General features: G+C 53.5%; 4 protein-coding genes across 4 annotated transcripts; 1 reads left to right on the top strand and 3 right to left on the bottom strand.

The window, feature by feature from the left end:
* Positions 1–92: 92 nt before the first annotated feature.
* On the bottom strand, positions 93–1063 carry BO87DRAFT_413477 (uncharacterized protein; the record flags this gene model as incomplete). Its single annotated transcript, XM_025626573.1, has 2 exons — positions 758–1063; positions 93–622 (listed from the first exon to the last, which is right to left on the bottom strand). Exons 1-2 carry the CDS (start codon positions 942–944, stop codon positions 93–95), a joined length of 717 nt encoding a protein of 238 aa, XP_025482854.1. The 5' UTR covers positions 945–1063.
* A 177-nt stretch (positions 1064–1240) lies between these two features.
* Positions 1241–6240, bottom strand: BO87DRAFT_352566 (FG-nucleoporin NUP159). Its single transcript, XM_025621192.1, has 3 exons — positions 5895–6240; positions 5136–5829; positions 1241–5083 (listed from the first exon to the last, which is right to left on the bottom strand). The coding sequence occupies exons 1-3, from the start codon at positions 5973–5975 to the stop codon at positions 1389–1391; spliced, it is 4470 nt and encodes a 1489-aa protein (XP_025482853.1). The 5' UTR covers positions 5976–6240; the 3' UTR covers positions 1241–1388.
* Positions 6241–6410: 170 nt separating this feature from the next.
* On the top strand, positions 6411–7722 carry pup1 (proteasome core particle subunit beta 2). Its single transcript, XM_025628725.1, has 3 exons — positions 6411–6709; positions 6793–6840; positions 6927–7722. Exons 1-3 carry the CDS (start codon positions 6584–6586, stop codon positions 7569–7571), a joined length of 819 nt encoding a protein of 272 aa, XP_025482852.1. The 5' UTR covers positions 6411–6583; the 3' UTR covers positions 7572–7722.
* Positions 7723–7854: 132 nt separating this feature from the next.
* BO87DRAFT_404436 (class I SAM-dependent methyltransferase) lies at positions 7855–12773 on the bottom strand (the record flags this gene model as incomplete). The annotated part of the gene is made up of 7 exons (XM_025625856.1): positions 12372–12773; positions 12190–12206; positions 11996–12075; positions 11764–11925; positions 10991–11675; positions 9930–10159; positions 7855–9863 (listed from the first exon to the last, which is right to left on the bottom strand). Exons 1-7 carry the CDS (start codon positions 12390–12392, stop codon positions 7855–7857), a joined length of 3204 nt encoding a protein of 1067 aa, XP_025482851.1. The 5' UTR covers positions 12393–12773.
* Positions 12774–12891: the final 118 nt, after the last annotated feature.

The following is a 12891-nucleotide window of genomic DNA, read 5'->3' as shown; positions in this document are numbered from 1 at the left end:
AACTAATATTACCTTTCCCATAACCCCGTCCCCAACCTCTACACTACATTACACATACACAACCCATACACCCTATATATGACCCATTAAAATCACTCCGCCTTCTGAAACCTCACATGCCTCATAATCCCAAACCCTCCCTCCCCCTTCTCCACATCCCCCCCATCCCCCTTCAACATCCACTCCCTAATCGGCCCGATCCCCCTCCCAAACGCCTCCGTCCCCTTAATCTTCATATGCGCCTCCACGCTCTCCCACCCCGCCAACACCACCATCCCAAACGCCTCCCCGCTCGCACTATCCCCATGCTTCCGCGTCCCAGGCCGTTCCACCTGCCCCATGACCAACCCTCGAGGCCGTTTCCCTTCCTCGAGATTCTCCACCAGCTCGGTCCGGAACGCCACGAGGCTCTCATGCAGTTTCTTCGTCTCGTCCGCAGACATGGAGGTCGGGAACCACGGCGTGAAGATCTCGGTTACGGGCGAGGCGGATAGATCGTGGGTCTTGTGTGCGGGAGGGGGAGGGGAGAGGGTCGCGTAGAAGGTTGTGAGTGGGGTGGATGGGGCGAGGTAGGGTGTTAGGGAGGGAGTAAGGGTTGGGGAGGTTTGGGCGTCTTTCCAGTCTATTCCATTTCATGTTAGTTGGGTTGGGTTAGGGTAGGTTGCTATAGGTAGGAAAATATATAGAGAGAGGAAAAGGGTATGGAAGCTTTATTGTGCCTTGAAGGATAGGATTGGGGGGGGGGATTAAAACGCACCAATCACCCAAACAACCACATTCTCATCTTCGATTGAGCGGCCCCAAGAGGACCCTAGGTATCCGTTCTGGTGTTTGGTGTTTTTGAAGAGCTCTAGGAGCGAAGCGCCGGCTTCGTTGTTGGTGGGGTCTTCGGGTTTGATGGCGGGGTTGAGGTGGAAGAAGATGAATTCGGTGACGCCGGACATGTTTCTTTCGTTTATTTATTTGGACTTGGTATTACTTGTTGTAGGTTCAGGTAAGCAGATGATAGAGGGAGTAGTTTGGGGGTTGTGGTGCTGTGGTGCTGGAGAAGAGGGGGTTTATAGTAAGCAAGTAGTAGGTAAGCTTGAGCTCGGGGCAAGAAAGTTTAAAATGATAAGAAACAAAGAAAGACGAGATGGGGTAACGTCACTGCCGCATGATGTCAGTGGTTGGTTGATTGATCTGGTGCCTTAGGCATGAATACGAACTATACAGTAATGTGGGCAAGTATGCAATGGCAGTGAACATCACTCATTAGTTTAAGGATGAATCGGATCTATGTACATAATAACGCTACCAACATCCAATGGCCGGACCCGCTGTTTTTTCATGGTTCAAGAACTCATAGTCAAGGGAAAAACAGAATAGTAATAGAAAAGCAGCTAATCCTACAGATCGTCCACTCCGCGCACCTTGGACTTCTTCTCTCCAATTGCCTTCTTCAGACTGCCCACAATATGGTGCCGGCGTTGCCGCTTCGTCTTCCACTGCGCACTCTCCTCCCGGGTGACGAGCTCTCCGACTCCTTCCACTTCACGAAGTCGACTAGCCCGCGCTGAGCCGTTGATGCTGGATCGGAAGCCTCGTGTAGCCGAGTCCGGGGTATGGTATGCGCTGTTGGGTCCGTCGGATCCGGGGGTGGTTGGGAATCGTCCCATGCCCTTTCGCGGGGTTGTGAAGGGTGAGCCTTCCCGGCTGGCTGCTGCCGGGGCCGAGGCGTCGATGCCTAGTTTCTTCAGCTGCATCTCCAGGACGTCAATGTCGCTGCGCTTGCTTTCGGCCATGTTGGTCATCGTAGCAATCGTAGACGTCACAGCTTCCACGGTCGGTCGCCTCATAGCTTGCCGGGAGCCAGTGCCATCGGGACGAGGAGCGTCGGCTATCTTGGCGCGAAGGAGGGACACTGCCGACTCGAGATCCGCCAGCTTGGCCTGGATGTCAGTCGAGGCAGTGCGGAGGTCTTGCTGCAGGTTCGCCTGCTCTGCTGAAAGAGGCGCAGAGACGATAGCTGCTGCATCGGTGTGGGCATCCAGAGTCTTCCGGATGCTCGCGCACTGGCCCCGAAGCGTCAGAATATCCTTGCTCAGGAGCTCTTGGCAGGCCTTCAGCTTGTCCTCGACCCCTTGCACCCGCTGCTGTTCAAGAGAGCCGGCAAGCATGACAACAGCATCGTCCAGTTTCTCAATATCGCAGAGCAGTAGCTTCTCGTCAAGGATAGCAGCTGGGTGTTCCTTGTTCAATAGCTCGACCCAATCACCACTTTGCGATTGCTTCTGGTACAAAACAAACGAGGCCAGTGACCGAGCATTGATGCCCAGTGTGTCAACCATGGAGTTGATGTCCCGGTATAGTCGCTCGATCTGGCCAGGAATACCAGGCTTGCTGGTCTCTCCGGCATAATCCTGGTGAGGCAGGAAAGGATCCAGCGTCGGAACAGGCTCCAGAGGTCGGGCGAGATCCGCACGCAGCCTCTCATCCTCATCATCGTCCGAAAGAGCCTGAGCTTCCTCTTCCATTTGCTTGGCCTTGAGGTCCACGGGAGACTTCTCCTTCTGAACAACCTGCGGTTTCAGGAGATTCTCACGCTTGACGGCCTCGGTGAGGGAAGCCTTGCGTGCAGCAAGAGTGCTTCCTGGAGCCTGTGCAGTATTGGGCTTCTGGCCCCCGATCTTGAACCGGTTCTTCTGAAGACCACTCCGTACGGGACTGGGCGACCTTGGAGGCTCCCGAGTTTGGAATGTCGGGAACTTTCCAATCTCCCCAAACAAGGACCGCTGTGCCGGGGGCTGAGAGGGTGCAGGTTTAGCAGCTTGCGAGAACAAGCCACCCTTAGTCCCGAACTTGAAGGCACCGTCGGGAGTGGCCTCTGGACTCGCCTCTGGCGACTCTGGTTCGCTGATATCTCGGGAGACTTCTTCACCGCTATCTCCAAAATCAGACTCGTCGCCTTCCTCTTCTTCCTCTTCCGCTTCTTCCTCGCCTTCCTCACTCTCCTCTCTTCCAGACTCATCGGCATCGGATTCGTCAGGTACTACACCAGGCTCTTCCTGCGATGCTGGTGGCTTCCACGTAGCTGGATCCGGAGGCAACGGCGCCTCTTCAGCTTCAGCCTCATCCACTTCTTCTTCTTCGTCTTCCTCTTCAGGAAGCTTCTTCGCGAAATCCGGGGGTAAAGGTGGCTCTCCTCCGACATCTGCCGCGGCAGGTTTCGCCTTGACAGTGAAGTCGGGAGGAAGAGGAGCGTCATCAACGGAACTCTTAGACACATTGGACGATGCCGAAGTATCGCCCGGCCCGTACGAAGCCTTGCTGGTGGGATCAGGGGGGAGAGGGGTCTGGATACTGGAGGCAAGGGGAGTGCGATGGGCGTCTTCAGAAGGCGTCTTAGCTGAGGGTGGTGTAGCAGCAGCTGAGGGTGGTGTAGCAGCTGTAGTCTTCTCGGAGGGGGTAGCCAGCGGGCTTGATGTGGGCTTAGCAGGTGAAGCATTGCCGAACAACGAGAATGGAGACTTGGTGGTAGCCTGGGGCTGGCCGAAAGGATTGGCCGGCTGCTGACCAAAAGGATTAGGAGGCTGCGGCTTGGAGCCGAAAAGGGAGGTCGGTGCAGCGGTCTCGGTCTTGGAGGGTGCTCCGAAAATAGATGGCGCAGGTCCCTTAGATTCAGGCTCTTTGGACTCAGGCATCTGCGGAGGCGCAGGTTCGTCGTCCATATCATCCATTGACTCGGTTGGTGGACTAGTCTTGTTACTGCTGGATACCATGTCGTCCATGGATTCGCCAAATGAGAATAGGCCTGAAGGCTTATCTGGCTTAGGCCCATCGTTGACCGCAGTACCGTCGCCCTTGAACGTAGATCCTAACACGAAGCCACTAGAGCTTTGTCCAAAAGCGCTCTTTGTCTCGCCCGAGGTTGGGGGAGGGAACGCAGTGTCAGTTTCGGTCTTAGCACCAAACGGCGACGGCACAGACGATTTCGCAAACGCGCTTTCTCCAGACATTTTTGCGAAGGGTGATTCGGTGGTGGTTTTTGACGCCGCAAAGCCAGCAAACCCTCCTCCAGAAGAGTTTGCGAAGGAGCCAAATCCTCCTCCTGTACTAGTAGTCGAGGCTCCAAACAGACTCTTACCCGGTGTTGACGGTTGTCCAAAACCTGACCCGCCGCCCAGTGCGCCGAAGCCGGACTTACCGAACTGGGGTGATGCAGTTCCCAAGGCACTAGGAGCGCCAAAGGAGGCCCCCGGCTGTGATGGGGTGCCGAAAGAAGGTGCGCCAAACGATGTCTTTCCGAAGGCCGGCGCCTGCTGGCTGGCACCCACAGTGGAAGTACTACCAAATGCCGGTGCAGCTGACGGTTTGCCAAAAGGGGATGCTCCTAGCGGAGATGGGCTGCCGAAAGCTGATTGTCCGAACGCAGGCTGCGCAGGGGGCTGAGGTTGTACTGACTGTGCTGGCGGTGCTGGCTGCTGCTGTTGAGCCTCTGACGCCAGACCGTGGTAAGGGAGTTTTTGACGGACTGACTCGTTGTAGACGAACCACCAAGAGGACAGGATACCCTCGTTGTTGAGGAGTAGCAGGTTCGGCAACGGCGTTGAACTCTCAGCAATATCCTCGCCAGCGATCGGAGCCACAACATTCTCAGTGCTCGATAGATCAAAGCCTAAACCGATCACAGAGGTTTCTTCCGTAGAGTCTTTTAGCGGGAGGGAAGCTCTCTTGGTGTCATCGTTCACTTCGGTCGTAACAAAGAGCCCTGTGGTGGCCTTGGCGGCATCATCACTAGCCAGTGGTTGATCCGCTCTCGTGATCAAGCATACGTCGGTCGAAGCGGTGGACGATACAACAAGGACATCCTTCAAATGAGGTTTGTAGTCTCGGAGACGCGCGAGGAACTGGTAGGCAGGGGCGCGCTTGAAGCCAAATGGCATACACAATTCCGGCAATTTCTGGATCAAGAAAGGCGCATTCTTCCTTCTGGTGATGATATAGTAAGGGGAAGATGGTGTCTGGCCCATATCATCCTCCACAGCATTCGATGTGTAGACCATCAAGAAGACGTCATTCTCAAGCCAGGCGATAGAGGACACTGTACAGGTTAGAATTTGGGGAAACTTTAAAGACACGAACGTGGTACGCACCGTGATGGTTATCCTCCAGATCAGGAGGACGCGGAATAATATCCTTCTGAGCACCATCTGGAGCCATTTGGAATCCAGTGCCATCCGCCAGCCCTGCGACGAGCTGCTTGCCCTTGTTACTCCAGCAAACTGTGCTGACACCCGATTTCAACACCTGGCCATTGGGACCCGAGAGCAGGTTTCCGGCTTTCAGATCGGCTATGAGGAGATCGCCCCCGGTTGTGACAAGCGCAACAAGGGATGAGTGCGAGTCGTCCGACTGTGCGGGATTGGGGGCAAGGAAGCGAAAGGTGGCTCCATTCGTCGGGATAGACAAAGCCGGTTGCGCATTCCCTTGCAAGAGACTTGCCGTCTCAAACACCGAGAGCTGTGTACCATTCTCTGTCGCCAGTACTAGGGCGCTATCGCCTGAGGCAAAAGTGATATGCGTGGGCCGAGCGGGGAGAGGAATTGTTGCGCGCGGCTGGAAGGGCTTGGTCTTGACCTTCTCATCTCCTGTGGGTGCGGAAATAGCGGTTCTTATGTCGTTAGAGGAGGCGATATAAAGGGCGTCTGGCCCAGCACCGACAACAACGCCTTTTGTTGCTGCGACAGCGAGAAGGGAGCTCGTAGGGCTAGGAAGGGAATCTTCGGGCCAGGGAGTATTCAGTAATCGAACGTTGCTATCGCTGGACACGCCTTTAAACCCGACTTCCTACATTGATTGTCCATCATGTCAGCTCAAAATCGATTCAAACCCTCAGCGCCATTGCGACATACATCTGCAAAAACATCGGGAAGCTCGGGGCCCAACTCAGCGGCACCCCCAGCGGGGTTGGAAGCTCCAAAGCTGAAAGCCATTCTGAGTCTGTCGAAATCGGCCGAAATTGAACGAGGACGGTCGCCTAGAGATAACCGAGACTTTGGAGCATGGGGAGAAGGTGGACTTTGCGGCGAAGGTGAAAAGGAGCGACGCTGGAGTGCTTGAGGACTCCGATTGAAGAGCTTCCAGGTGCGCGCAAAAATCTTGACCACCTCCCCTCGAGGGAAGGAAGTGGGATGAAAGAGACGGGGTTCACAATGACCCTAAGGAAAAGAGAAACAACAGCACAGTCAATGACTGCCGATAATGCAGGAGCAACGCAACAAGAATGGAGATGGGAGTTCGGCGCCAGATTCCCAGCCGGACAAAAACAGCGGAATTGCTCGCCCATTAGCTAATCCGTGGCGTGCCTGAGGCCGCCGCGATCAGGCGCCCGGAGCTTCGTCACTCCATCAACTCGCAGCTCCTCCTCCGCCATCTCTCGCCGTCCTGCTATAGCTTCCTGCTCTTCCCCCGTCATCTGTGCCGGTATCTCATCTTTCTTCGTCAATCCTCAGCTTCTCTTCATCTCAACTGAGCTTCAATTCTCCCAGCTCCTGCTGTTCCTCGCCCCTCTCACAGTACAACACCTCTCCACGCCGTCACCATGACAGGCTTCGATTTCTCCAACTACAACCGTAACGCGGCGCTCCACGCGAAGGGAGTTCCTCTCCCCAAGGCCACCAGTACCGGTACCACCATCGTGGGATGTATATACGACAATGGCGTTGTGGTATGTACCTCCGGAGCAAACCAACAAGCTCCCTAGTACCCAAGTCGACGATCACGAACTCACCACATCTGGCATAACCACAGATTGCAGCAGATACCAGAGCCACCAGCGGCCCGATAGTAGCAGACAAGGTAAACACCCGTTCTCCCTCCTCCCCGGGCACTCACAACAACTCCAATCCAACACACAACTAACACACGTATCCCCACACCTCCAGAACTGCGAGAAACTACACTACATCGCGCCCAAGATCTGGTGCGCGGGAGCCGGAACGGCCGCGGACACCGAGTTCACGACGGCGTTGATCAGCTCGAACATCGAACTGCACTCACTTTCGACGGGCCGGCCCCCACGCGTAATCACCTGCATGACGATGCTGAAGCAGCACCTATTCCGATACCAAGGCCACATCGGCGCCTACCTAGTCGTGGCGGGTGTCGACCCCACCGGCATTGGTCTTTTCACCGTCCACGCCCACGGATCCACCGACAAGCTTCCCTACGTGACCATGGGATCTGGTTCCCTGGCCGCGATGTCCGTGTTCGAGTCGACATGGAAGCCGAATCTCGACCGTGAGGGTGCGATTGCCCTGTGTGCGGAAGCCATCAAGGCTGGTATCTTCAACGATCTGGGATCCGGTAGCAATGTCGATGTTTGTGTCATTGAGAAGGACAAGCCTACGCAGTTGCTGCGCAACTACATCAAGCCTAATGAGCGTGGCGAGAAGGAGCGCAATTACCGCTTCCCTAAGGGTACTACGGCTTATTTGAACCAGAAGATCATCAGCAAGGAGGATATGCGGAAGTATATCTCTGTTGAGGAGGCGTCGGGTGATCCTAACTTGATGGAGGTGGATATTTAAAGGATGTGTTGTTATTGTTGTTGTAACGACTAGAGCAAAGAAAGGTTCTTATTTACTACTACTGGTTTTGTCGGGCTCGCTTTATCTTATTTTAAATATGGGCCCACGCATGAATAATTGCCATTATGATTGTTGGAATTGAGAACGATTCAAGAAATTATACTTGCTTAGAGCTGTAGTTGATACGCCGGAGGCAATGATATTTCCTCTTCAGTCGCTATAATCTATACTAGTAGTATACAATCCTGGTGTATCAGACCAGGCTAGGTATCTGAAAAACACCTCATCGCACCTCTTCGTACTCAGAACAACTCCCCCCTTCTTCTTCCTCCCCAGAAAACCGATGTCCCATCCTCGGCGGCTCCATAAGCGCCTCAACGACATCCGCACCCTCGACCTCCTCCACAACATCATAGATATACGCATACTGCGTTAGCGAAACACGTAACCCCTCACGCCGAAAGCGTTCAACGCCCGCATAATACAAAGCACGTGCAATCGCCGGTTTAACAGGCGCATTATGCTTCACCAGGAAGACATACAGCCAATGCACGAGACTGTAGGCACGGCGAGGGCTCAAGCGCCTCGAGCACGCGAGTGACACTGCCAGAAGGTGGATCATCTCTAAAGCGGCGTGCGGGTCTGGACAGTCGCTGGTCCTGGGCTCGGGGTAGTAGCGCACGAGAGCTTTTTCTGAGGGATCGGGGATGGGGATCCAGGATTTGGAAAGGGCGATTTTGAGAGGGGTGTGGGAGCGGAGGAGGCGGATGAGTGTCCATACGCTGCGGGAGTCGCCGGTTCGGGCGAGGTCGAGGCCGTGAGAGATGAAGTCTGGGGAGGTGATGTCGATTTGGCGGGTCATTTTCTCGAATTTGGAGAAGAAGTGGGGGGTGGTTGCGTTGTAGGCGTCGAGGCTGGCGAAGATGTTGGCGAAGGAGGCGTTGGATGCGGATGTCTCCATGTTGGTTAGGGTGCGTCGGGTCGATTTGGTGAGGGAGTTGCGGGCTTTCAGGTCGACAGCTAGTATGAGGAGGCCGTTGGCTGGTAGCCCAAGGTCATGGATGCCTTTCATTAGGCTGCTTAGCAAGTCTTCGCGGGACTCAGTCTTCCTGACGGACTCGTAGAGGCCGAAGAGGCGTCTTATGGGCACATCAGTGGCTCGTACATTCTTCCTCCATAGAGGCCCGTCGGAAAGGCCTTTGCTGAGAGTGCGTAAAGCCCATATGCGTAAGATGATCTGATGTTGCAGCGGGATATTTGGCTGTGTTACATCGCGCTGCGATCGAACATCAAGCCATGCTTTCGATGAAACAAGTTGCGGGATCTCTTGAGCCTGCAACAAGCAGTCGTGCCACCGGCTAAGCAGGCCTTTCTTGTTCAACGCCAGAAATTCGGTTGTCGATATGACAGCAGCTGTTGCAAGATCCGGCTTGAAACTGCTCAGTATGTCACTCGCGTAGACTTCACCAGCGCCAGCTCGCAGCTTTCTGGGAAGTTCCAGCCAGCGCGTGATAAACAACGTAGCCCACGAGCAAGTTGCCGACTCAAGTCTCTGAGCAGCAACGAGCATGCTCTTCGCCAAGGGCAAGTCCTCGCAGACATCCCTCTCCCATAAAGCGCCAAGCCACGCGTCAATAATCCCCTCGTCGAGATCACCGTGCCCATAGATATCACACCGTCCAATTGCATCCCACATCGCCCGGTACATTGCCGTGACCGTATCCGGGGACTGTCTCTTCTTCTCACCCTTCGCGGGTACTGCTTTCGCAACAGCTTCTATAACAGCGCAGAGCTCCTCAGGCGGAACAAGCCCAAGCTCCAGAGCCTGAACGGAATTGTCGAATAGCGGGTGCCGCTTCCCCTGCCTTATTCCACGCGAAGCGATGTACTCGACCGCCGTCAAATAATTCCTCGCTCCGCGGATATTAAGCTGCGGATCATCCAGAAACGACACCAGCTCATCAACAGCCACCTCCCCCCTCCTCGAGCACGACAACAAGTGATCGAATATAAACCGACTATACCCCGGCTCTCGCAAAAGATCAACATCCAGTTGCCGAATAACCCTCTTAACAGACTCAACGGTATGACACTCCCTCAACCGTCTCCTGACATATTGATCGCGCGACACCTCATCTGACCCCTCCGGCGGCATATCCGGCCTCCCAAACTCAAACTCATCACCAACCATATTACCACCCTCATTATACACTGGCACAGACGGTGTCGGTATCGGAGGCGGCGGCGGCGGCGGTGACGGCGACGGGGTACTCATTTGATAAAAGTGCGAGCCTACAAACACAATCACCACCGTTAGAATCCTCCACCAACGTAAAGCCAACAGCTTCGATCACTCACCCTTCGCCTTCCTCCCCTCCGTCGTGGTCGTCCATTTCATATGCTCCCTCCCATTGCGCCCAAACAAACACGCAATATCATCCAAAGGCCCTGTCCCCGCAATGCCAGCGAGGGCAGTATTCCTCCTCTTAGCGAGTCGTCGCCGAGCCTCCAATGGACCCGGGACGCGGCTCTCGTAGCGTCGTTGGCCGTTAGCGAAACGTCGGAACGCGGAGGCTAGGAAGTCCTCGCTGATCCAGACGTGATCGAGGAGGTTATTCGATGATGGTGCATGCCTGTAGGCATGTCTGCCGAGAGACATGAGGTAGCGGGGCGCATGCGACGGCGGTGGAGGGAATTGAAGCAATTCGCGATGTCTGGGCCTGTCGGATGTGGTTGATTAGCAAAGGCGGGATTGGATGGATCGAGCTTGGAAGGTTTGGATGGGTGCTGAGTAAGCGGGCTGCCCCGAATTGGGGGAACCGTGCTTTTGGGCTTAAGTAGTTACTAGGCTAGTTGGTGATTTGGGAGGTTCGTGCAGTGGTTTGGTTTACAGGTAGTAGAGATTTCCTGAATTTTCTTTTCTTTTATGTTTGTTTGTTTGGGTGAGATAGCTGGATGAGAGGAATATTGTCGTGAGGCTGATTGCTCGTGTTTCTGGTTTATGCTTGTATACTAAATGTCTAAATCACTGGCCTGTTCTATTCTTTGTAGGCCAAACCAAGTAGAATCATGCATGATCTGACAGCACATGTGGGTTAATTCATATACTATGTGCAAGAAGAGAAAGCAAAGTAGAGTGTAGGAAAAGAAAGGAGGCCCCTGCACGCCTTCTATGCATATATGATGTTTCTCTGTAGTCGATGGTATCTTATGCCAATGCTCGCCAACACACAAGGAAAACGTAAAGTATAAAGATGAGGACAAACCCGATGATGATGAAAAGGAAAATATAAAGTGAAGGCCAAAAGGCAGGTATGGACGCTAAGGAACGATAATCCAACAGGAACGTTATCTGTTGTGTGATGCTTTTCTTTCAAAGCCGTAAACTTCGTGGTGAAACCCTTCAAGGGCTCCCTCACTAAGCAGAACGTGGTTTTCTTCCTGTTACCACATAATAGTCCAAATAAGCGTGGACATCACGGTTTTGGATGGATTTTCGAACATCGACCAGGAAGACTTCGATCTCGGGCTTCGACCAGCCAAGAATCGTGAGTGGCTTGTAAGACCAACCAGCTGCGGCTTCCAGCAGGTTTGTCTCGTTCCACGAACCAATCGTTCTCAGATGAGAGTCGGTAGACCAAGGGTTCACGGGTACTTTTTGAACCCGTTCCTGAACGTCCTCGAATCCCACTTCTCTCATCCAGCGTGCCAATCGATGGGCCACTCGAAACTGCCGGGGCGGGTCTGAGGCCTGGCCGGCACGATGGTGTAGATCCATAAGGTCTTGAAGGGCATATTCGCTGAATTTATCGGGATCCTCTTCTGGCATGGTTCCGTCATCGCATTTCGGCTTCGGGTCAAACTCGTCGCACTGAACACTGCCACCAGGTTTGAGATGCTTGAAGACTTTCCGTAACAAATCTTTATATGATGGCAAGGCACCTGAAAGATGACCGGCATGGATGACGTCGAAGTGGTTGGGGCCCCATAGCCATTCGTCCTCTGTAACATCATCGACTAGGAAATGGACGTTCTCGGGGACTTCGTTCGGTTGTACAGGCGAAAGATCGGTCCCTATAATCTCGGCTGCTGGGAATTCAGACGCTGCATGTGATAAAGACACGATGAGAAACTGTCCGGTAGGATGAGCTGGAAGGGATGGGGGGAAAGGGGATTCCTTTTTTTCGCTTACCTAGTTCTATAGGCCATATACCAGAGCCGGTGCCAACATCTAGGATCTTCTTTGGGCTTTGGGGAGAAGCGAAGAGCAGCCGCCCGCGGTTGACCAATTTGAGCATGTGGTGTTGCATGTCCATACGGTCTAGCTCTTGCTCGTCGTTGGGATATAAATATGCTGGGGGGATAAAAGAAATTCAGTCAGAGACGAGGCTGGCTCCGAGAGTGTCAAAGAGGCCTGCACATACAGCCCTCATGATATTTGTGGTATCGTCTTCCATATTCCATGGGGTAATCCGTTACACTGGCAGTCAAAGACTGCGTGTCACTATTGTCACATTTAGCACTAACACCACCAATAGAAGCGAAGATGCGAGTAACCAAGCAGTTCTTGCACCTCTAGCTCAATTTTCGGGGTATAGTTGGAAAAGTCAGTACTTACTCTTCACGACTAGATCCCTGCGACATGGTGTGTTAGTTATTACTAGAGGGGACGGATCGAAAGAAACAATGTAGACGGCGACCAAGAGCAAAAGCAACGAGTTGGAGAAAGAACCACTACCACCACAACCAACAAAAAAGATTGGTCCTTGTCAGGGTCTCAAGTAGTAGGGAAGAGCTCACAGTTGATCTACCAGTAGGCATTATGCGTACCAGGGGACTTGGGGAAACTGGAGCTTAAGAGGCCAGCGTCTGAGTGGGGGTGGGAATGGTAGTACGTAGGTAGTATCCAGGCCCAGGGCTCGGTAAGGCGACTTAGTCAGTGGATGCTCGACGAGGGTGTAAGTTAAATTGGTTTAAAAATAAAAACGATATCTCATAAGGAAATAGTATGAGAAATTCAATCCCAGCACGGACTTGATGGCCTGAAATTGATAAAAAGAAGGGTTTGTATTTACGGGGAAGTATGCAGAGATGGTAGTAGTAGTAGGTGGTGGCAGAGTATTGTAGAGACAGTCGTGGCGAAGAAGGGTTACAAATTCTCCGTTACTGTACAGGGTGGAGGGAAAGGGCATAGGATTTGAAAAATCTCGGAGATGTCATTCCAAAGTTGGAGAGCATCTGGGCCAGCCATATAGTATTTAAGATTGACAGGTGCTCCTCAGCACTACGGACTCTATAATTGTTGCTGGACAGGGGGGGG

The sequence above is a fragment of the Aspergillus neoniger genome (genome assembly GCF_003184625.1).
Source record: "Aspergillus neoniger CBS 115656 unplaced genomic scaffold BO87scaffold_6, whole genome shotgun sequence".
Lineage (NCBI taxonomy): Eukaryota > Fungi > Ascomycota > Eurotiomycetes > Eurotiales > Aspergillaceae > Aspergillus > Aspergillus neoniger.
This window is presented reverse-complemented; position numbering and strand designations above follow the sequence as displayed.

Excerpts from the sequence above, each read along its gene's own strand:
- BO87DRAFT_352566 (XM_025621192.1), bottom strand. The coding sequence starts at position 5,975 with ATGGCTTTCAGCTTTGGAGCTTCCAACCCCGCTGGGGGTGCCGCTGAG. Across the intron at positions 5,830-5,894 it reads TTCCCGATGTTTTTGCAGAT|GAAGTCGGGTTTAAAGGCGT; the intron begins GTATGTCGCAAT and ends CAATCAATGTAG. Across the intron at positions 5,084-5,135 it reads TCTGGAGGATAACCATCACG|TGTCCTCTATCGCCTGGCTT; the intron begins GTGCGTACCACG and ends TAACCTGTACAG.
- pup1 (XM_025628725.1), top strand. The coding sequence starts at position 6,584 with ATGACAGGCTTCGATTTCTCCAACTACAACCGTAACGCGGCGCTCCAC. Across the intron at positions 6,710-6,792 it reads TATACGACAATGGCGTTGTG|ATTGCAGCAGATACCAGAGC; the intron begins GTATGTACCTCC and ends GCATAACCACAG. Across the intron at positions 6,841-6,926 it reads GCCCGATAGTAGCAGACAAG|AACTGCGAGAAACTACACTA; the intron begins GTAAACACCCGT and ends CCACACCTCCAG.